At 41.2% G+C, this 24659-nt stretch overlaps 1 protein-coding gene across 4 annotated transcripts in view; it reads left to right on the forward strand.

Annotated features, from left to right (window-relative positions):
• LOC135771790 (uncharacterized) overlaps positions 1-24659 on the forward strand; it is a 407895-nt gene that overhangs the window by 186656 nt on the left and 196580 nt on the right. For 3 of the 4 annotated variants that reach the window (XM_065282140.1, XM_065282142.1, XM_065282143.2), the window contains 3 exons: positions 4499-4612; positions 5041-5154; positions 5581-5694. In XM_065282140.1, the coding sequence (XP_065138212.1) occupies positions 4499-4612; positions 5041-5154; positions 5581-5694 (342 nt within the window). The remainder of the gene's footprint in view (positions 1-4498; positions 4613-5040; positions 5155-5580; positions 5695-24659) is intronic. The other variant, XM_065282141.1, reaches the window with a different exon arrangement.

The following is a 24659-nucleotide window of genomic DNA, read 5'->3' on the forward strand; positions in this document are numbered from 1 at the left end:
TAGTGCGAGACTTGGAGGGTAAAGACTTTCTGTGGCTAGCTCACCTCGTCCCCAGATTAGTTACTGGCAAACACATTATATTGCATTAATATTTTGGTATGACCTTTTGAATTTAGTCGCCAAACGGAAAATCTACCCGCATTTGGCGCTTGGCGGGTGTTAATTTCGGACCCTGCATATAATGGATTTCTTTATGCAGTTAATTAATAAATAATCTGTATCTGCCTTTCTCGTGCAATTGCCGATATGCCGATGGTTTCAAATTCATCAAAAATCGGCCGATAAATATCGGCGGCCGATACATCGGTGCATCACGGTATATATATATATATATATATATATATATATATATATATATATATATATATATATATATATATATATATATATATATATATATATATATATATATATATATATATATATATATATATATATATATATATATGAACACTTGTGTCTTCGTCACCTTTTTCACCCCTGATGAGTTTGCACCCCTGCATTAAATACATTTGTGATGTTACAAGCAAAAGTTTTATTTTTGTCAGAGTGGACCGTATTACATTTACCACCACGGTTTTAAAAGTCTCTAACTTACTAGTTCACAATCCACCCCCACTGTGAGATGCGCGACTGAATTCTCTCACACACACATACAGACACACACACACTCGGTCATAAGAGCAGCATCTGAAAGTTTGTGTTTGATCATAAACTATAGCCTATAGTTCTATAGATAATATCAAATTTAGGATTAACCAGATACATATAAAATATTTTAATCTTGATTGTCTATAAGAAACTTTTGATTTAAAAAACAAAGGTTTATATCAAGCTGCATTTGTCATAAAATACACGCTGCCACTTCACCTAATTTCTAAAATAATACTTTATTTTTGTCAGAGCAGACAATATAAGATTCGTTGTATAATATACACATATTCACAGATGGTTTTAAGGAGCCATTAATTAAAAAGAAACCCAGAAGATGAGATGAAAATATCTTTAATTGTTTAAAAGTTTCTTAATGGCAGATATGAACGTGCACCCGGCGCGTTCTCTGGCACCGCCGGTGAGCGAGCTTTAATGAGCGTGAACAGAGATCGGGGCGTTAAAAGATTCTCGGATCTCGTGAACCGGTTAAAATTTTATTTAGTTTAAAATAAACAGGTTTTCGTCTAAAGAAACAGACAGGACCGCTGAACACCAGCCCCCGCTGTGAGACGTGCTGGGGGCTGAGGGTTTGAGAATGGAGAGAGAGAGAGAGAGAGAGAGAGAGAGAGAGAGAGAGAGAGAGAGACACTGCTCATAAAAACTGACAGTCCAGAAACTGGACAGCCAAAACAACAAACTTTTTTCACATCAATAAATATGACAAACATTCGCGTGACAAAAAACACACACAGGAAAAACAATGCGCTGATTGACACGTCGTAAAACACGCACAGCTCCGGACCGCTGTCTAAAAACCCATAAAAAGTCACTCAAAACTGTACAGCCTGGTTGGGAACTACCTGTCAAAATGTGATTGGCAGGGGGTCATAAATCATATTTTGACAGATGGTGGGTCGCTACAACTACTTACAGCAAACAGAATCTATTTTTTTATTTGTCATAAGTAGATTAACATGATGGGAATGGTTTTTTAACCCTTAGTGCAGGAGTCAAAAGTGTTTTGTTTTAGATAGATATTAAAGGTTCCATTAAAGGACTGTGTTAAAAGTAAAGCTGTAAATTAACAAACTATTAATAAACCTATCATATGTTGTAGGCATAAGTGTTATAAAATAAAGCAATAAGCCCCAAGAAGCAGTGGGTTACCAGTGCATTTTATAACAGCTAAGGGGCGTTGTTAGGCACGACGCGAAGCGGAGTGCCTTAAACCCCCTTAGCTGTTATAAAATGCACTGTAACCCCACTGCTTCGTGGGGCTTATGAGTTACTTCATATGCATAGCAGGGTTTCATAAAATTAAACACAAATAAGTTGTAATCATATTAGTACAAATATTACTCTTCCGCCAAACAAAGTAGTTCCTCAAAATCAAGTGTGACTGAAACAGAGCGCAGTTCCCAACCAACACAGACGCAGCAAAGACACAATGAAAATATGATTTAAGACTGTGGTGTTTATTTTTATAAATCAACATTCATCTAATTTATACATAAACATTTATATCGTGTAACTGTTAAAGTGATGATCAAATATGCTTGGAAGCATGCTTAACTCTTTCCCCATCAGCGGTTTTTTTTTAAGTTGCCACCGAGTTTTAGTTTAATGCCTTACAGAAAAATTTTCTTCTTTAAATAAACATAAAATATCAAATGAAAGAACAGACCATCCGCTTTCAAACAACAACAACAAAAAACTGTTTCATCCTACCTTCATTTGTTCTCTTATCAGTTATCAAATTTTCAGGAGATAAGATTCCGAGCCACGATCAAAACTTACACAACGGTCTTTTTAGTGTTGAGTGAATGTGTCAGTGTTTAAGTTGGGTAAGATCGCCACCCAGTGGATAGCGAAAATATGACTTCGAGTTAGAAACTCCTCCAGGAATGTTTTCTCTTTGTTGACGAGATGACTCAAGATATTGACATTTATCTAGATATCGCCATAATTGTGCAATTGTAGACAAATTAAAATATGTAGACAAATAGACGGACAATTAGGTTTTAAGGCAGAAGGCCGATCACTACCTGTTCCTTTACCACAATAGTGACAGCGACTGGGAGGCGACCTACCTGAGTGAAGTAGGAATGCTGTGGAAGCCACCCCCCGGGCAGGGTTAACGGTGGTAGATAATCAACCGTGGTTGATATTAGGGCTGCACGATAAATCGCATGTGTCTGTCACGCGCATCTCGTCAGTAATGCCGGTTCCTTGATTAGTATTAAATTGCCATCAGCTGTTTTCAGATGGAGCTGCTTTAACTACACAGAGCCGTAGTTCACTGACAATCGGGGCAATTTCGCATTAATTATCGCGGATGTATCGCCTGCGATATGTATGTGATATGGCCCAGCTTGTCCGGGAACTATGGCTCTGTGCAGTTAATGTTGCACCATCTAAAAGCAGCTGTTGGCGATTTAATATTAATCAAGGAACCGGCATTACTGACGTGATGCACGTGGTATCGCATGCGATTTATCGTGCAGCCCTAGTTGATATAATAAACAGTTATAACTGTGGAGCAGATCGGGCTCTGCTGGACGGAAAACGTGGGCTGGTAGGATTAACCCCATGGAAAATACTCAAAAAGGAACCCCGTGTAAGGGGGCCTAAAGCCCGGAATACACTGCACGATTTTTGCCCTCCTATAAGATCATTACCTTATCACCCTGTGCGACATGTATTGTTTAAACTCGGATATGACAAGCATGTAGACTGTTCGATGATGACATGGAAGCTTCGGCGGCAGCGTCACACGTTGCGCAACGTCACCAGCATGCGCTCGTGGTAAACAAATACCGGCGCGCAGGTCGTAGCAGCAAACACACTGTGCGGTGATCATGCCGAATTTCAGACATTGTCATAAAACTATCGTAGGCTATCTTTGGACGCAAGACCGGGAAAACAGCCGTCGTTGAACCTCTCTCATTGTATGAAATAGGACCACAGATGAAGAACCATTGTTTCACGATGGCAATCTTTCACCTGGGACAGCCAATAATCGTGCAGTGTATCCAGGGCTTTACACGTAGGTTCGCTAGGATGCAGCTAGTGAGAGGCTGACAGCTGATGCTCCGCAACATCAGCTGCCAAGGCAACGGAGGAGGGTCAAATCAAACCTTTACTCATTTTTGACCGTATGGCCTTCCCTGCTGGTACTATGGTGTAGCGTCAGTAGGAGGCTGCAAGCCGACACACAAGTTGGTGCTCAGTGTTCCCCCAGATGAGAAGAGAACACGAGAGGAGACCGGCTCAATACAAACCCTGTAAAATCGAATAAACGTATGAGGTATCACTCAACCAGCAGCTCAGATGTCTGTCAGCGAGGAACCACGAGCAAGTGCCCAAGGTGAGGCAACACTTCTAGTGGAGTGTGTTCTCAAATTAAATGTATATGGGGTGCCCTGCAGTTTATAAGCAAGGGCAATTATGGTTGACTGGACCCGCACTTCTGTTAGACGTGCCGATAAAACAAAGGATCCAAGATGAATCATGTTGGAATCCAAGATGAATCATGTTGGAACCTATAAATGAAGGTTAATAACAATAAGAATCATTTTACGGTGCAAAAATGCAAAATAAAAATGTTTCCAAAAGAGAGAATCATCTGTACAAGCACTCGGTTAAATTGACAGTTTTTGTACCAACAGTGCAAATAAAAAAAAATCAACAGCTCAAATAAGTGCTTTCTAATAGCAAATGAGTTTTATATTTATTTGGTATTATATTATAAAAATATTATAATTAAAAAAAAAAGTTCTTCATGGTCTTCTTAAAAAAATTTGAATAATGTAATTTAAAGTATTAAATGTGTTGTGTGTTATAGTTCAGTTCATCAAAAGAGATCAGATCCAGAGCCCAGCTGTGTGTCTATGAAGACTGACCTGTCAATGGATCCACCAGTGCATTTTAAGAGTGAAGATACACAACCTGCTGACAGGTATATATAAAACTCTGAAACATAAGATTATAGCTTTTACAGTGGATATAAAAAGTCTACAGACGACTGTTAAAATTCCAGGTTTTTGTGATGGTAAAAATGAATCCAAGATGAATCATGTTGGAACCTATAAATGAAAGTTAATAACAATAAGAATCATTTTACGGTGAAAAAATGCAAAATAAAAATGTTTCTAAAAGAGAGAATCGTCTGTACAAGCACTCGGTTAAATTGACAGTTTTTGTACCAACAGCGCAAATAAAAAAAATCAACAGCTCAAATAAGTGCTTTCTAATAGCAAATGAGTTTTATATTTATTTGTTATTATATTATAAAAAATATTATAATTAAATACAATTTTCATCATGGTCTTCTTAACATTTTTAGAATAATGTAATTTAAAGTATTAAATGTGTTGTGTGTTATAGTTCAGTTCATCAGAAGAGATCAGATCCAGAGCCCAGCTGTGTGTCTATGAAGACTGACCTGTCAATGGATCCACCAGTGAATTTTAAGAGTAAAGATACACAACCTGCTGACAGGTATATAAAAAACTCTGAAACATAAGATTATAGCTGTTACAGTGGATATAAAAAGTCTACAGACGACTGTTAAAATTCCAGGTTTTTGTGATGGTAAAAATGAATCCAAGATGAATCATGTTGGAACCTATAAATGAAGGTTAATAACAATAAGAATCATTTTACGGTGAAAAAATGCAAAATAAAAATGTTTCTAAAAGAGAGAATCATCTGTACAAGCACTCGGTTAAATTGACAGTTTTTGTACCAACAGTGCAAATAAAAAAAAATCAACAGCTCAAATAAGTGCTCTCTAATAGCAAATGAGTTTTATATTTATTTGTTATTATATTATAAAAATATTATAATTTAAAAAAAGTTCTTCATGGTCTTCTTAAAAAAATTTGAATAATGTAATTAAATTTTTAAATGTGTTGTGTGTTATAGTTCAGTTCATCAGAAGAGATCAGATCCAGAGCCCAGCTGTGTGTCTATGAAGACTGACGTGTCAATGGATCCACCAGTGAATTTTAAGAGTAAAGATACACATCCTGCTGACAGGTATATAAAAAAACTCTGAAACATAAGATTATAGCTTTTACAGTGGATATAAAAAGTCTACACACGACTGTTAAAATTTCAGGTTTTTGTGATGGTAAAAATGAATCACAGATGAATCATGTTGGAACCTATAAATAAAAGTTAATAACAATAAGAATCATTTTACGGTGCAAAAATGCAAAATAAAAATGTTTCCAAAAGAGAGAATCATCTGTACAAGCACTCGGTTAAATTGACAGGTTTTGTACCAACAGTGCAAATAAAAAAAAATCAACAGCTCAAATAAGTGCTCTCTAATAGCAAATGAGTTTTATTAGGGCCCGAGCACACCAGGGTGTGAGGACCCTATTGTTTTTGCTCCGTTTATTATTAGGGCCCGAGCACCGAGGAGCAGGCCAGAATGGCCTGCACCGTGGGTGCAAAGCCCTATTGTTTTTGCTTCGTTTATTATTAGGGCCCGAGCACACCAGGGTGTGAGGACCCTATTGTTTTTGCTCCGTTTATTATTATTCTTCTTCTTCTTCTTCTTCTTCTTCTTCTTCTTCTTCTCCGAAATGGATCGCATTTTTGAGGGCCTAAACATACCCGAAAACTCATGAAAATTTGCACACGCGTCAGAAGTGGCGAAAATTTACATGTAGTATAGGCGTCAGAAGTGGGCGTGTAAAAATGGCTCGATAGCGCCACCTGCAAAATTTCAAGAGAACAGCCCCCCCACTACGAAAAACTTACAGATACGAAATTTGGTAGGATCATCTATTACTCCAAGACCTACAAAAAAGTCTCTTGGAGCTAAGCTCTAAACCCCACAGGAAGTCAGCCATTTTGAATTTTCTCTGTCATTTTTTGACATTTCCAAGCGTCGTACTTTAACGAACTCCTCCTAGAGATTTAATCCGATCATCATCATATTTGGTCAGTATCATCTAAAGGCCTTTGCGATGCTAAATTGCGGAGCTTTTGACTTTTCATTGGAGGGCGTGTCCGTGGCGGCCTGGCAAAGTGTAATGTTTCGCCATGAAACAGGAAGCTGATGTAATTCAGGCATACATTGTCCGATCTGCCCCTGACTTCACACGTTTGATAAGGGTCCAGGCCTGAACACATCAACATGGCATAATTCAGTAACACTCATAGCGCCACCTAGAGGCAGCAGGAAATACCATGTTTGACGCTGTGACTTACTGCTCTTAGGTATTTAACCATATCAACATCATATTTCACCAGTGTAATCTCAAGACCTTTTGTGATGATAAAAAGCAACGACCTTGACTTTTCATTAAAGGGCGTGTCCGTGGCGGCCTGGCAAAGTATCGCTAATTGAATCGCATTTTGACAGGCTAAACAAGCTCAAAAAGTCATAAAACGTTGCACACACGTCAGAAGTGGCAAAAATTTACATGTGGCATAGGCGCCAAAAGTGGGCGTGCAGAAATGGCTCGATAGCGCCACCTGCAAAATTTCAAGAGAACAGCCCCGCCGCTACGAAAATCCTACAGAAACGAAATTTGGTAGGGTCATATATCACCCCAAGACCTACAAAAAAGTCTCTTGGAGCGAAGCTCTAAACCTCACAGGAAGTCAGCCATTTTTAATTTTTGCTGTGATTTCTGTGCAAATTTTGTCATTTCCAGGCTTCGTACTTTAACGAACTCCTCCTAGAGATTTTGTCAGATCGTCATCATATTTGGTCAATCTCATCTAAAGGCCTTTGCGATGTTAAATTGCGGAGCTTTTGACTTTTCGTTGGAAGGTGTGTCCGTGGCGGCCTGACAAAGTTCAGCGTTTTCGCCATGAAACCGGAAGTTGTTATAACTAAGACATACAATGTCCAATCTGCCCCACACTTCACATGTTTGATAAGAGTCTTGGCCTGAACACATTTCAATGCCAATATTCAGCTTCAGTCCTAGCGCCACCTAGAGGTAGCAGTAAATGCCTTGTTTTACGCTGTGATTCACTGTTCTCAGAGATTTAATCAAATCATTATCATATCAGGTGAGACTGATCTTAAGCCCTTTGCGATGATAAATTGCGAAGATCTTGACTTTTCGTTGAAGGGCGTGTCCGTGGCAGCCTCGCAAAGAGTGATGTTTCTCCATGAGAAAGCTGTTGTAACTCAGGCATGCAATGTCCGACCTGTCACAGACATCATACGTTTGACAAGGGTCCTGGCCTCAACACATCAATGTTACAACAATCAAATACAATAATAGCACCACCTGCTGCACAAAGGAGGTGTGGCACTTCAAAGTTCCTTTGAATATCCGCTTATATTTACCCACTGAAATTTCAATCCCCCTGGTTCATTGCTTTACTAAGGCCATAGAGTGGCGGTGCACATGCGTGCGAGGGCCCTTCCATCACTGCTTGCAGTTTTAATTAGGGCTCGAGCACCGAGGAGCAGGCCAGAATGGCCTGCACCGAAAGGTGCGAAGCCCTATTGGTTTTGCTAGAATTATTATTTTTATTAGGGCTCGAGCACCGAGGAGCAGGCCAGAATGGCCTGCACCGTAGGTGCGAAGCCCTATTGTTTTTGCTCGGATTTATTAGGGCTCGAGCACCGAGGAGCAGGCCAGAATGGCCTGCACCGAAAGGTGCGAAGCCCTATTGGTTTTGTTAGAATTTATTATTATTTTTTTTTTTTTTTTTTTTTTTTTTTTTTTTTTTTTTTAACACTTTTGGACTTTTTGGGGGCCTTAACATACTCGAAAACTCTTGAAAATTGGCACAGACGTCAGAGTCGTCCGTCATCGCAGAAATCCAAAGGCTGGAACACGGGCGTGGCACGGGGGCTCTGTAGCGCCCCCTGTAATGCAAAAAAAAACATTGATGCACAGATCGGGCAAAAATTCACGCACATGTACGAGAATTGGTACGCTTATAGATCTCATCGACCCGAACAACTTTCGCCCTCTAACATTTAAGCTCCGCCCAACAGGAAGTCGGCTATTTTGGATTGTTTAAAAAATGCATGCAGTGAACTTTTATATACTCCTCCCAGGGGATTCATGGGATTGACACCAAACGTGGTGAACATGATGTCGAGACATTGGACTTGCTAAATTGCGAAGGGATTTTTGATATCTCGAACGGTTCTGCCATGGCGAGGCGACAAATTTATGGCGACATCAGAGAAACAGGAAGTGTCTAATATCAAAGGCAAAAAATTTCTTAATGTGATGACACGCGGTGTGTTTGTTCGTCTGAAGATTCCGATCGCAACGATGTGCCTATTGTGACTCCCGGGTATAGCGCCACCACCAGGCGCCAGGAAGTCTGTCAGTCACAAAGGTTGATTTTTTTTGACAGTTCCATGCGATGTTCTTTTAAATACTCCTCCTACAATGTTTATGCGATTGACACCAAAAGTGGTCAACATGATGCCAAGACATTGTAGATGATAAATTGCGAAGGGATTTTTGATATCTCGAACGCTGTTCCCATGGCAACCTGTCAAACTTTACTTTCATTTTTAAGGCATATTTAAACCTTACAGCTGCATGCGGTAAACTTTTAAATACTCCTCCTGGGGAAATAATGTGATTGACTCCATAAGTGGTCAACATAATGCTGAGACATTGTAGATGATAAATTGCGAAGGGATTTTTGATATCTCAAACGCTGTTCCCATGGCAACGCGTCAGATTTTACTTTCATTTTAAAGGCATATTTAAGCCTTTACAGTTGACGCCGATGTTCTTTTAAATACTCCTTCTAGAATATTCATGCGATTGACGCCAGAAGTGGTCAACATGATGCCGAGACATTGTAGATGATAAATTGCGAAGGGATTTTTGATATCTCAAACGCTGTTCCCATGGCAACGCGTCAAACTTTACTTTCATTTTAAAGGCTTATTTAAGCCTTTAAGTTGACGCCGATGTTCTTTTAAATACTCCTTCTAGAATATTCATGAGATTGACACCAGAAGTGGTCAACATGATGCCGAGACATTGTAGATGATAAATTGCGAAGGGATTTTTGATATCTCAAACGCTGTTCCCATGGCAACGCGTCAAACTTTACTTTCATTTTAAAGGCTTATTTAAGCCTTTAAGTTGACGCCGATGTTCTTTTAAATACTCCTTCTAGAATATTCATGAGATTGACACCAGAAGTGGTGTACATGATGTCGAGACATTGTAGATGATAAATTGCGAAGGGATTTATTAGGGCTCGAGCACCGAGGAGCAGGCCAGAATGGCCTGCACCGAATGGTGCGAAGCCCTATTGTTTTCCTTAGGATTATTATTGTTTTTTTTTTTTTTTTTATTTTTTTTTAACACTTTTGGGCACTTTGGGTGCCTTAACATTCTCGAAAACTCTTCAAACTTGGCACAGACGTCAGAGTCGTCGGCCATCAGGGCCGGACAAAGGCTGGAACACGGGCGTGGCAAGGGAGCTCTGTAGCGCCCCCTGTAATGCAAAAAAATACATTGATGCACAGATCGGGCAAAAATGTACGCACATGTACGAGACTTGGTACGCTTATAGAACTCATCGACCCGAACAACTTTCGCCCTCTAATATTTAAGCTCCGCCCAACAGGAAGTCGGCTATTTTGGATTGTTTAAAAAATGCATGCGTTGAACTTTTATATACTCCTCCCAGGGGATTCATGCGATTGACACCAAACGTGGTGATCATGATGCCGAGACATTGGACTTGCTAAATTGCGAAGGGATTTTTGATATCTCGAACGGTTCTGCCATGGCGAGGCGACAAATTTATGGCGACATCAGAGAAACAGGAAGTGTCTAATATCAAAGGCAAAAGATGTCTTATTGTGATGACACGCGGGGTGTTTGTTCGTCTGAAGATTCCGATCGCAACGATGTGCCTATTGTGACTCCCGGGTATAGCGCCACCACCAGGCGCCAGGAAGTGTGTCAGTCACAAAGGTGGATTTTTTTTGACAGTTCCATGCGATGTTCTTTTAAATACTCCTCCTACAATGTTTATGCGATTGACACCAAAAGTGGTCAACATGATGCCAAGACATTGTAGATGATAAATTGCGAAGGGATTTTTGATATCTCGAACGCTGTTCCCATGGCAACCTGTCAAACTTTACTTTCATTTTTAAGGCATATTTAAACCTTACAGCTGCATGTGGTAAACTTTTAAATACTCCTCCTGGGGAAATAATGTAAATGACTCCAGAAGTGGTCAACATAATGCTGAGACATTGTAGATGATAAATTGTGAAGGGATTTTTGATATCTCAAACGCTGTTCCCATGGCAACGCGTCAAACTTTACTTTCATTTTAAAGGCTTATTTAAGCCTTTAAATTCACGCCGATGTTCTTTTAAATACTCCTTCTACAATATTCATGCGATTGACACCAGAAGTGGTCAACATGATGCGGAGACATAGTAGATGATAAATTGCGAAGGGATTTTTGATATCTCAAACGCTGTTCCCATGGCAACGCGTCAAATTTTACTTTCATTTTAAAGGCTTATTTAAGCCTTTAAGTTGACGCCGATGTTCTTTTAAATACTCCTTCTAGAATATTCATGAGATTGACACCAGAAGTGGTCAACATGATGTCGAGACATTGTAGATGATAAATTGTGAAGGGATTTTTTATATCTCGAACGCTGTTCCCATGGCAACGTGTCAAACTTTACTTTCATTTTTAAGGCATATTTAAGCCTTTCAGTTGACGCCGATGTTCCTTTAAATACTCCTTCTAGGATATTCATGCTTTTGACACCAAAAGGGGTCTACATGATGCCGAGACATTGTAGATGATAAATTGTGAAGGGATTTTTGATATCTCGAACGCTGTTCCCATGACAACGCGTCAAATTTTACTTTCATTTTAAAGGCATATTTAAGCCTTTCAGTTGACGCCGATGTTCTTTTAAATACTCCTTCTAGAATAATCATGCAATTGACACCAAAAGTGGTCAACATAAAGCTGAGACATTGTAGATGATAAATTGCGAAGGGATTTTTGATATCTCGAACGCTGTTCCCATGGCAACGCGTCAAACTTTTTACTTTCATTTTAAAGGCATATTTAAGCCTTTCAGTTGACGCCGATGTTCTTTTAAATACTCCTTCTAGAATAATCATGCAATTGACACCAAAAGTGGTCAACATGATGCCGAGACATTGTAGATGATAAATTGTGAAGGGATTTTTGATATCTTGAACGCTGGTCCCATGGCAACGCCACAAACTTTACTTTTATTTCAGGCATATTTAGGACTCTTGGCGTGCTTAGATTAACCTAAAAGTCGGCACACACATCAGAGTTGTCGGCTGTTCAGAGTGGACAAATAGGTCAGGCAAAGGCGTGTCTCTTTAGTGGCTCACTAGCGCCCCCATTTGTCTAAAATGTGGGGTTTTTCTTTTACCTACAGTCCCCAAATGGCTCAGTAACAACATTAAATAGCCCACTTATGTTTACCCACTTGATGCCCTTGCCCACCGGGCATCGTTTTCTCGGACGCCTCGTGTAGCGGTAAAAAAACGTGCGAGGGCCCGCCATTGCTGCTTGCAGCTATATTTTATTATTATTTTTTTTTTTTTTTTTTTTTTTTTTAACACTTTTGGACTTTTTGGGGGCCTTAACATACTCGAAAACTCTTGAAAATTGGCACAGACGTCAGAGTCGTCCGTCATCGCAGAAATCCAAAGGCTGGAACACGGGCGTGGCACGGGGGCTCTATAGCGCCCCCTGTAATGCAAAAAAAAACTTTGATGCACAGATCGGACTAAAATGAGCGCACATGTACGAGAATTGGTACGCATATAGATCTCATCGACCCGAACAACTTTCGCCCTCTAACATTTAAGCTCCGCCCAACAGGAAGTAGGCTATTTTGGATTGTTTAAAAAATGCATGCGTTGAACTTTTAAATACTCCTCCTAGTGGATTTATGGGATTGACACCAAACGTGGTGATCATGATGCCGGGACATTGTACTGTCTAAATTGCGAAGGGATTTTTGATATCTCGAACGGTTCTGCCATGGCGAGGCGACGAATTTATGGCGAATTCAGAGAAACAGGAAGTGTCTAATGTCTAAGGCAAAAAATATCTTATTGTGATGCCATGCGGGGTGTTTGTTCGTCTGAAGATTCCGATCGCATCGATGTGCCTATTGTGACTCCCGGGTATAGCGCCACCACCAGGCGCCAGAAAGTGCGTCAGTCACAGAGCTGGATTTTTTTTGACAGTTCCATGCTATGTTCTTTTAAATACTCCTTCTAGAAAAATCATGCAATTGACACCAAAAGTGGTCAACATGAAGCCGAGAGATTGTAGATGATAAATTGCGAAGGGATTTTTGATATCTCGAACGCTGTTCCCATGGCAACGCGTCAAACTTTACTTTCATTTTAAAGGCATATTGAAGCATTTCAGTTGACGCCGATGTTCTTGTAAATACTCCTTCTAGAATATTTATGCGATTGACACCAGAAGTGGTCAACATGATGCCGAGACATTGTAGATGATAAATTGCGAAGGGATTTTTGATATCTCGAACGTTGTTCCCATGGCAATGCGTCAAACTTTGCTTTCATTTTCCAGCATATTTAAGGCTGACAGTTACATGCTGTGAACCTTTAAATACTCCTCGTATGGGATTCATGCGATTGACACCAAAAGTGGTCAACATAATGCCGAGACATTGTAGATGATAAATTGGGAAGGAATTTTTGACATCTCGAACGCTGTTCCCATGGCAACGTGTCAAACTTTACTTTAATTTCAGGCATGTTTAAGGCTCTTGGCGTGCTTAGTTGAACTTTAAAGTTGGCACACACATCAGAGTTTTCGGCTGTTAAGTGTTGACAAAAAGGTCAGACATAGGCGTGTCTCTTAAGTGGCTCACTAGTGCCCCCGTTTGTTTAAAATGTGGGGTGTCTTTTACCTACAGTCCCCAAATGGCTCAGTAACAACATTAAATAGCCCAATGATATTTACCCACTTGATGCCCTTGCCCACTGTGCATCGTTTTCTCGGACGCACCGTGTAGCGGTAAAAAAACGTGCGAGGGCCCGCCATTGCTGCTTGCAGCTATATTTATTTTTATTATTTTTTTTTTTTTTTTTTTTTTTTTTTTTTTTAACACTTTTGGACTTTTTGGGGGCCTTAACATACTCGAAAACTCTTGAAAATTGGCACAGACGTCAGAGTCGTCCGTCATCGCAGAAATCCAAAGGCTGGAACACGGGCGTGGCACAGGGGCTCTGTAGCGCCCCCTGTAATGCAAAAAAAACCATTGATGCACAGATCGGGCAAAAATGTACGCACATGTACGAGACTTGGTACGCTTATAGATCTCATCGACCCGAACAACTTTCGCCCTCTAACATTTAAGCTCCGCCCAACAGGAAGTCGGCTATTTTGGATTGTTTAAAAAATGCATGCGTTGAACTTTTATATACTCCTCCCAGGGGATTCATGCGATTGACACCAAACGTGGTGAACATGATGTCGAGACATTGGACTTGCTAAATTGCGAAGGGATTTTTGATATCTCGAACGGTTCTGCCATGGCGAGGCGACAAAGTTGTGGCGAAATCAGAGAAACAGAAGTGTCTAATATCTAGGGCAAAAAATGTCTTATTGTGATGACACGCGGGGTGTTTGTTCGTCTGAAGATTCCGATCGCATCGATGTGCCTATTGTGACTCCCGGGTATAGCGCCACCACCAGGCGCCAGGAAGTGTGTCAGTCACAAAGCTGGATTTTTTTTGACAGTTCCATGCAATGTTCTTTTAAATACTCCTTCTAGGATTTTCATGAGATTGACACCAGAAGTGGTCAACATGATGCCGAGACATTGTAGATGATAAATTGCGGAGGGATTTTTGATATCTCAAACGCTGTTCCCATGGCAACGCGTCAAACTTTACTTTCATTTTAAAGGCATATTTAAGCCTTTCTGTTGCATGCAGGAAACTTTTAAATACTCCTTCTAGGATTTTCATGAGATTGACACCAAAAGTGGTGAACATGAAGCCGAGAAATTGTAGATGATAAATTGCGAAGGGATTTTTGATATCTCAAACGCTGTTCCCATGGCAACGCATCAAACTTTACTTTCATTTTAAAGGCATATTTAAGCCTTTTAGTTGACGCCAATGTTCCTTTAAATACTCCTTCTAGAATAATCATGCAATTGACACTAAAAGTGGTCAACATGATGTCGAGACATTGTAGATGATAAATTGCGAAGGGATTTTTGATATCTCAAACGCTGTTCCCATGGCAACGCGTCAAACTTTACTTTCATTTTAAAGGCTTATTTAAGCCTTTAAGTTGACGCCGATGTTCTTTTAAATACTCCTTCTAGAATATTCATGAGATTGACACCAGAAGTGGTCAACATGATGTCGAGACATTGTAGATGATAAATTGCGAAGGGATTTTTGATATCTCGAACGCTGTTCCCATGGCAACGCGCCAAACTTTACTTTCATTTTAAAGGCTTATTTAAGCCTTTCAGTTGACGCCGATATTCTTTTAAATACTCCTTCTAGAATATTAATGAGATTGACACCAAAAGCGGTCAACATGATGCCGAGACATAGTAGATGATAAATTGCGAAGGGATTTTTGATATCTCAAACGCTGTTCCCATGGCAACGCCCCAAACTTTACATTTATTTCAGGCATATTTAGGACTCTTGGCGTGCTTAGATTAACCTAAAAGTCGGTACAAACATCAGAGTTGTCGGCTGTTCAGAGTGGACAAATAGGTCAGACAAAGGCGTGTCTCTTTAGTGGCTCACTAGCGCCCCCGTTTGTCTAAAATGTGGGGTTTTTCTTTTACCTACAGTCCCCAAATGGCTCAGTAACAACATTAAATAGCCCACTGATGTTTACCCACTTGATGCCCTTGCCCGCCGTGCATCGTTTTCTCGGACGCATCGTGTAGCGGTAAAAAAACGTGCGAGGGCCCGCCATTGCTGCTTGCAGCTATATTTTTTTTTATTTTTTTTATTTTTTTCAACACTTTTGGACATTTTGGGTGCCTTAACATTCTCGAAAACTCTTGAAATTTGGCACAGACGTCAGAGTCATCCGTGATCGCAGAAAACCAAAGACTGGAACACGGGCGTGGCAAGGGGGCTCTGTAGCGCCCCCTGTAATGCAAAAACAAACAGGAGTGCGCAGATCGGGCAAACATGTACGCACATGTACGAGAGTTGGTACGCATATAGATCTCATCGACCCGAACAACTTTCGCCCTCTAACATTTTAGCTCCGCCCTACAGGAAGTCGGCCATTTTGGATTGTTTAAAAAATGCATGCGGTGAACTTTTTAATACTCCTCCTAGAGGATTCATGCGATTGACACCAAACGTGGTGAACATGATGTCGAGACATTGTACTTGCTAAATTGCGAAGGGATTTTTGATATCTCGAACGGTTCTGACATGGTGAGGCGACAAAGTTGTGGCGAAATCAGAGAAACAGGAAGTGTCTAATATCTAAGGTAAAAAATGTCTTATTGTAATTCCATGCGGGGCGTTTGTTCGTCTGAAGATTCCGATCGCATCAATGTGCCTATTGTGACTCCCGGGTATAGCGCCACCACCAGGCGCCAGGAAGTGTGTCAGTCATGAACTTTTAAATACTTCTCCTAGGGAATTCATACGATTGACACCAAACGTGGTGAACATGATGCTGAGACATTGGACTTGCTAAATTGCGAAGGGATTTTTGATATCTCAAACGGTGTTGCCATGACGAGGCGACAAATTTATGGCAAATTCAATGAAACAGGAAGTGTCTAATATCTAAAGCAAAAAATGTCTTATTGGGATGAAGCGCAGTGTGTATGTTCGGCCAAGGATTCCGATCGCATCGATGTGCCTATTTTGAGTCTCGGGTATAGCGCCACCAACAGGCACCAGGAAGTGTGGCAGTCACAAAAGGTGGATTTCTTGACAGTTGCATATGGTGAACTTTTAAATACTCCTCCTAGGATTTTCATGCGATTGACACCAAAAGCGGTCAACACGATGCTGAGACATTGTAGATGATAAATTGCGAAGGGATTTTTGATATCTCGAACGCTGTTCCCATGGCAACACGTCAAACTTTACTTTCATTTTCAGGCATATTTAAGCTCTTGGCGTGCGCTTTGGGTGCCTTAACATGCTCGAAAACAACGGAAATTTGGCACAGATGTCAAAATCACGTGCCACTAGGCTCATGCAAAGGCTGGAATATGGGCGTGGCAAGGGAGCTCTGTAGCGCCCCCTGTAATGCAAAAAAATAACATTGATGCACAGATCGGGCAAAAATGTACGCACATGTACGGGAGTTGGTATGCATATAGATCTCATCGACCCGGACAACTTTCGCACTCAAACATTTTAGCTCCGCCCAACAGGAAGTCGGCTATTTTGGATTGTTTAAAAAATGAATGTGTTGAACTTTTAAATACTCCTCCTAGTGGATTCATGGGATTGACACCAAACGTGGTGAACATGATGTCGAGACATTGGACTTGCTAAATTGCGAAGGGATTTTTGATATCTCGAACAGTTCTGCCATGGCGAGGCGACAAATTTGTGGCGAAATCAGAGAAACAGGAAGTGTCTAATATCTAAGGCAAAAAAATTCTTATTGTGATGCCAAGCGGGGTGTTTGTTCGCCTGAAGATTCCGATCGCAACGATGTGCCTATTGTGAGTCTCGGGTATAGCGCCACCACCAGGCGCCAGGAAGTCTGTCAGTCACAAAGGTGGATTTTTTTGACAGTTCCATCCGATTTTCTTTTAAATACTCCTTCTAGAATATTCATGAGATTGACACCAGAAGTGGTCATCATGATGCCGAGACATAGTAGAAGATAAATTGCGAAGGGATTTTTTATATCTTGAACGCTGTTCCCATGGCAACGTCCCAAACTTTACTTTTATTTCAGGCATATTTAGGACTCTTGGCGTGCTTAGATTAACCTAAACGTTGGCACACACATCAGAGTTGTCGGCTGTTCAGAGTGGACAAATAGGTCAGACAAAGGCGTGTCTCTTTAGTGGCTCACTAGCGCCCCCGTTTGTCTAAAATGTGAGGTTTTTCTTTTACCTACAGTCCCCAAATGGCTCAGTAACAACATTAAATAGCCCACTAATGTTTACCCAATTGATGCCCTTGCCCACCGTGCATCGTTTTCTCGGACGCATCGTGTAGCGGTAAAAAACCGTGCGAGGGCCCGCCATTGCTGCTTGCAGCTATATTTTTTATTAGGGCTCGAGCACCGAGGAGCAGGCCAGAATGGCCTGCACCGTAGGTGCGAAGCCCTATTGTTTTTGCTCGGATTTATTATTTTTATTAGGGCTCGAGCACCGAGGAGCAGGCCAGAATGGCCTGCACCGTAGGTGCGAAGCCCTATTGTTTTTGCTCGGATTTATTATTTTTATTATTATTATTATTATTTTTTTTTTTTTTTTTTTTTAACACTTTTGGACTTTTTGGGGGCCTTAACATACTCAAAAACTCTTGAAAATTGGCACAGACGTCAGAGTCGTCCGTCATCGCAGAAATCCAAAGGCTGGAACACGGGCGTGGCACAGGGGCTCTGTAGCGCCCCCTGTAATGCAAAAAAAACCATTGATGCACAGATCGGGCAAAAATGTACGCACATGTACGAGACTTGGTACGCTTATAGATCTCATCGACCCGAACAACTTTCGCCCTCTAACATTTAAGCTCCGCCCAACAGGAAGTCGGCTATTTTGGATTGTTTAAAAAATGCATGCGTTGAACTTTTATATACTCCTCCCAGGGGATTCATGCGATTGACACCAAACGTGGTGAACATGATGTCGAGACATTGGACTTGCTAAATTGCGAAGGGATTTTTGATATCTCGAACGGTTCTGCCATGGGGAGGCGACAAAGTTGTGGCGAAATCAGAGAAACAGGAAGTGTCTAATATCTAGGGCAAAAAATGTCTTATTGTGATGACACATGGGGTGTTTGTTCGTCTGAAGATTCCGATCGCATCGATGTGCCTATTGTGACTCCCGGGTATAGCGCCACCACCAGGCGCCAGGAAGTGTGTCAGTCACAAAGCTGGATTTTTTTGACAGTTCCATGCAATGTTCTTTTAAATACTCCTTCTAGGATTTTCATGAGATTGACACCAGAAGTGGTCAACATGATGCCGAGACATTGTAGATGATAAATTGCGAAGGGATTTTTGATATCTCAAACGCTGTTCCCATGGCAACGCATCAAACTTTACTTTCATTTTAAAGGCATATTTAAGCCTTTCTGTTGCATGCAGGAAACTTTTAAATACTCCTTCTAGGATTTTCATGAGATTGACACCAGAAGTGGTCAACATGATGCCACGACATTGTAGATGATAAATTGCGAAGGGATTTTTGATATCTCGAACGCTGTTCCCATGGCAACGCGTCAAACTTTACTTTCATTTTAAAGGCTTATTTAAGCCTTTCAGTTGACGCCAATGTTCTTTTAAATACTCCTTCTAGAATATTCATGCAATTGACACCAAAAGTGGTCAACATGATGCCGAGACATTGTAGATGATAAATTGTTAAGGGATTTTTGATATCGTGAACGCTGGTCCCATGGCAACGCCACAAACTTTACTTTTATTTCAGGCATATTTAGGACTCTTGGCGTGCTTAGATTAACCTAAACGTTGGCACACACATCAGAGTTGTCGGCTGTTCAGAGTGGACAAATAGGTCAGGCAAAGGCGTGTCTCTTTAGTGGCTCACTAGCGCCCCCATTTGTCTAAAATGTGGGGTTTTTCTTTTACCTACAGTCCCCAAATGGCTCAGTAACAACATTAAATAGCCCACTGATGTTTACCCACTTGATGCCCTTGCCCACCGGGCATCGTTTTCTCGGACGCCTCGTGTAGCGGTAAAAAAACGTGCGAGGGCCCGCCATTGCTGCTTGCAGCTATATTTATTATTATTATTTTCCGAAATGAATCGCATTTTTGAAGGCCTAACCATGCTCAAAAACTCATTAAATTTTGCACACGCGTCAGAAGTGGTGAAAATTTACATGTGGTATAGGCGTCAGAAGTGGGCGTGTAGAAATGGCTCGATAGCGCCACCTGCAAAATTTCAAAAGAACAGCCCCCCCACTACGAAAAACGTACAGATACGAAATTTGGTAGGATCATCTATCACCCCAAGACCTACAAAAAAGTCTCTTGGAACTAAGCTCTAAACCCCACAGGAAGTCAGCCATTTTGAATTTTCTCTGTCATTTTTTGACATTTCCAAGCGTCATACTTTAACGAACTCCTCCCAGATATTTAATCCGATCATCATCATATTTGGTCAGTATCATCTAAAGGCCTTTGCGATGCTAAATTGCGGAGCTTTTGACTTTTCGTTGGAGGGTGTGTCCGTGGCGGCCTGACAAAGTTAAGTGTTTTCGCCATGAAACAGGAAGTTGTTCTAACTCAGGCATACAATGGCCAATCTGCCCCACGCTTCACATGTTTGATAAGGGTCTTGGCCTGAACACATTTCAATGCCAATATTTAGCTTCAGTCATAGCGCCACCTAGAGCTAGCAGGAAATGCCATGTTTTACGCTGTGATTTACTGCTCGTAGAGATTTAATCCAATCATCATCATATTTGGTCAGACTGATCTTAAGCCATTTGCAATGATAAATTGCGAAGATCTTGACTTTTCGTTGGAGGGCGTGTCCGTGGCGGCCTGGCAAAGAGTGATGTTTCGCCATGAAACAGGAAGCTGTTGTAATTCAGGCATACATTGTCCGATCTGCCCCCGACTTCACACGTTTGATTAGGGTCCCAGCCTGAACACATCAACATGGCATAATTCAGTAACAGTCATAGCGCCACCTAGAGGCAGCAGGAAATGCCATGTTTAACGCTGTGACTTACTGCTCTTACAGATTTAACCATATTAACATCATATTTCATCAGTCTAATATCAAGACCTTGTGTGATGATAAATAGCAACGACCTTGACTTTTCGTTAAAGGGCGTCTCCGTTGCGGCCTCGCAAAGTATCGCTATATGAATCGCATTTTTGACAGCCTAAACAAGCTCAAAAAGTCATGAAACGTTGCACACGTGTCAAAGGTGGCGAAAATGTTCATGTGATATAGACTTCAGAACTTGGGGTGTTAAAATGGCTCTATATAGCGCCACCTACAAAAATTTAATAGAGCAGCCCCCCTGCTACGTTAATCGTACAGATACGAAATGCGGTAGGATCATTTATCACCCCAAGACCTACAAAAACGTCTCTTGGAGCAAAGCTCTAAACCCCACAGGAAGTCAGCCATTTCGAATTTTCTCTGTAATTTGAGGGCAAATTTTGGCATTTCTGGCCTTCGTATTTTAACGAACTCCTCCTATAAATTTAATCAGATAATCATCATATTTGGTGTGTCTCATCTAAAGGGCTTTGCAATGCTATATTGCGGAGATCTTGACATTTCAATGGAGGGTGTGTACGTAGCGGCTTGCCACATTTTCTGTGTTTCTCAAAGAAACAGGAAGTTGTTCTAACTCAGGTTTAAAATGTCCAATCTGACCCACGCTTCATAGGCTTGATAAGTGTCCTTTCCTGAACACATCAACATGGCAATATTCAGTAAAAGTTATAGCGCCACCTGCTGGAAGCAGGAAATGACATGTTTTACACTGTGATTTACTGCTCATTGAAATGTATTCAGATCATCATCATATTTGGTCAGTCTGAACTTAGGGACTTCACAATGATAAATTGTGAAGATCTTGACATTTCGTTAAAGGGGCGTGTCCGTGGTGGCCTATCAAAGTTTGATGTTTCGCCATGAGAAAGCTGTTGTAACTCAGGCATGCAATGTCCGATTTGTCACAGACATCATATGTTTGACAAGGGTCCTGGCCTCAACACATCAATGTTGCAACAATCAATTACAATCATAGCACCAACTGCTGCACAAAGGAGGTGTGGCACTTCAAAGTTCCTTTGAATATCCACCTATATTTACCCACTGAAATTTCAATCCCCCTGGTTCATTGCTTTACTAAGGCCATAGAGTGGCGGTGCACATGCGTGCGAGGGCCCTTCCATCACTGCTTGCAGTTTTAATTCTTCTTCTTCTTCTTCTTCTTCTTCTTCTTCTTCTTCTCCGAAATGGATCGCATTTTTGAGGGCCTAAACATACCCGAAAACTCATGAAAATTTGCACACGCGTCAGAAGTGGCGAAAATTTACATGTAGTATAGGCGTCAGAAGTGGGCGTGTAAAAATGGCTCGATAGCGCCACCTGCAAAATTTCAAGAGAACAGCCCCCCCACTACGAAAAACTTACAGATACGAAATTTGGTAGGATCATCTATTACTCCAAGACCTACAAAAAAGTCTCTTGGAGCTAAGCTCTAAACCCCACAGGAAGTCAGCCATTTTGAATTTTCTCTATCATTTTTTGACATTTCCAAGCGTCGTACTTTAACGAACTCCTCCTAGAGATTTAATCCGATCATCATCATATTTGGTCAGTATCATCCAAAGGCCTTTTCGATGCTAAATTGCGGAGCTTTTGACTTTTCATTGGAGGGCGTGTCCGTGGCGGCCTGGCAAAGTGTAATGTTTCGCCATGAAACAGGAAGCTGATGTAATTCAGGCATACATTGTCCGATCTGCCCCTGACTTCACACGTTTGATAAGGGTCCAGGACTGAACGCATCAACATGGCATAATTCAGTAACACTCATAGCGCCACCTAGAGGCAGCAGGAAATACCATGTTTGATGCTGTGACTTACTGCTCCTAGGTATTTAACCATATCAACATCATATTTCACCAGTGTAATCTCAAGACCTTGTATGATGATAAAAAGCAACGACCTTGACTTTTCATTTAAGGGCGTGTCCGTGGCGGCCTGGCAAAGTATCGCTAATTGAATCGCATTTTGACAGGCTAAACAACCTCAAAAAGTCATAAAACGTTGCACACACGTCAGAAGTGGCAAAAATTTACATGTGGCATAGGCGCCAGAAGAGGGCATGCAGAAATGGCTCGATAGCGCCACCTGCAAAATTTCAAGAGAACAGCCCCGCCGCTACGAAAATCCTACAGAAACGAAATTTGGTAGGGTCATATATCACCCCAAGACCTACAAAAAAGTCTCTTGGAGTGAAGCTCTAAACCTCACAGGAAGTCAGCCATTTTGAATTTTTGCTGTGATTTCTGTGCAAATTTTGTCATTTCCAGGCTTCGTACTTTAACGAACTCCTCCTAGAGATTTTGTCAGATCGTCATCATATTTGGTCAATCTCATCTAAAGGCCTTTGCGATGTTAAATTGCGGAGCTTTTGACTTTTCGTTGGAAGGTGTGTCCGTGGCGGCCTGACAAATTTCAGCGTTTTCGCCATGAAAGAGGAAGTTGTTATAACTAAGGCATACAATGTCCAATCTGCCCCACACTTCACATGTTTGATAAGAGTCTTGGCCTGAACACATTTCAATGCCAATATTCAGCTTCAGTCCTAGCGCCACCTAGAGGTAGCAGGAAATGCCTTGTTTTACGCTGTGATTCACTGTTCTCAGAGATTTAATCAAATCATTATCATATCAGGTGAGACTGATCTTAAGCCCTTTGCGATGATAAATTGCGAAGATCTTGACTTTTCGTTGAAGGGCGTGTCCGTGGCGGCCTCGCAAAGAGTGATGTTTCTCCATGAGAAAGCTGTTGTAACTCAGGCATGCAATGTCCGACCTGTCACAGACATCATACATTTGACAAGGGTCCTGGCCTCAACACATCAATGTTACAACAATCAAATACAATCATAGCGCCACCTGCTGCACAAAGGAGGTGTGGCACTTCAAAGTTCCTTTGAATATCCGCCTATATTTACCCACTGAAATTTCAATCCCCCTGGTTCATTGCTTTACTAAGGCCATAGAGTGGCGGTGCACATGCGTGCGAGGGCCCTTCCATCACTGCTTGCAGTTTTAATTATTAGGGCTCGAGCACCGAGGAGCAGGCCAGAATGGCCTGCACCGAAAGGTGCGAAGCCCTATTGTTTTTGCTCGGATTTATTTTTTTTTTTTTTTTTTTTTTTTTTTTTTTTTTTTTTTTTTTACGTTTCAGGGCAATTTGGGGGCCTTAACATACTCAAAAACTCTTGAAAATTGGCAGAGATGTCAGAGTCGTCGGCCATTAGGACCCGGCAAAGGCTGGAATTCGGGCGTGGTAAGGGAGCTCTGTAGCGCCCCCTGTAATGCAAAAACAAACATTGGGGCACAGATCGGGCAAAAATTTACGCACATGTACGAGACTTGGTACGCATATAGATCTCATCGACCCGAACAACTTTCACCCTCTAACATTTAAGCTTCGCCCAACAGGAAGTCGGCTATTTTGGATTGTTTAAAAAATGCATTCGTTGAACTTTTAAATACTCCTCCTAGTGGATTCATGGGATTGACACCAAACGTGGTGATCATGATGTCGAGACATTGTACTTGCTAAATTGCGAAGGGATTTTTGATATCTCGAACGGTTCTGCCATGGCAAGGCGACGAATTTATGGCGAATTTAGAGAAACAGGAAGTGTCTAATTTCTAAGGCAAAAAATATCTTATTGTGATGCCATGCAGGGTGTTTGTTCGTCTGAAGATTCCGAACGCATCGATGTGCCTATTGTGACTCCCGGGTATAGCGCCACCACCAGGCGCCAGGAAGTGTGTCAGTCACAAAGCTGGATTTTTTTGACAGTTCCATGCGATGTTCTTTTAAATACTCCTTCTAGGATTTTCATGCGATTGACACAAGAAGTGGTCAACATGATGCCGAGACATTGTAGATGATAAATTGCGAAGGGATTTTTGATATCTCCAACGCTGTTCCCATGGCAACCTGTCAAACTTTACTTTCATTTTAAAGGCATATTTAAGCCTTACAGTTCCATGCGATGTTCTTTTAAATACTCCTTCTAGGATTTTCATGCGATTGA

This window comes from Paramisgurnus dabryanus, chromosome 8 (genome assembly GCF_030506205.2).
Source record: "Paramisgurnus dabryanus chromosome 8, PD_genome_1.1, whole genome shotgun sequence".
Lineage (NCBI taxonomy): Eukaryota > Metazoa > Chordata > Actinopteri > Cypriniformes > Cobitidae > Paramisgurnus > Paramisgurnus dabryanus.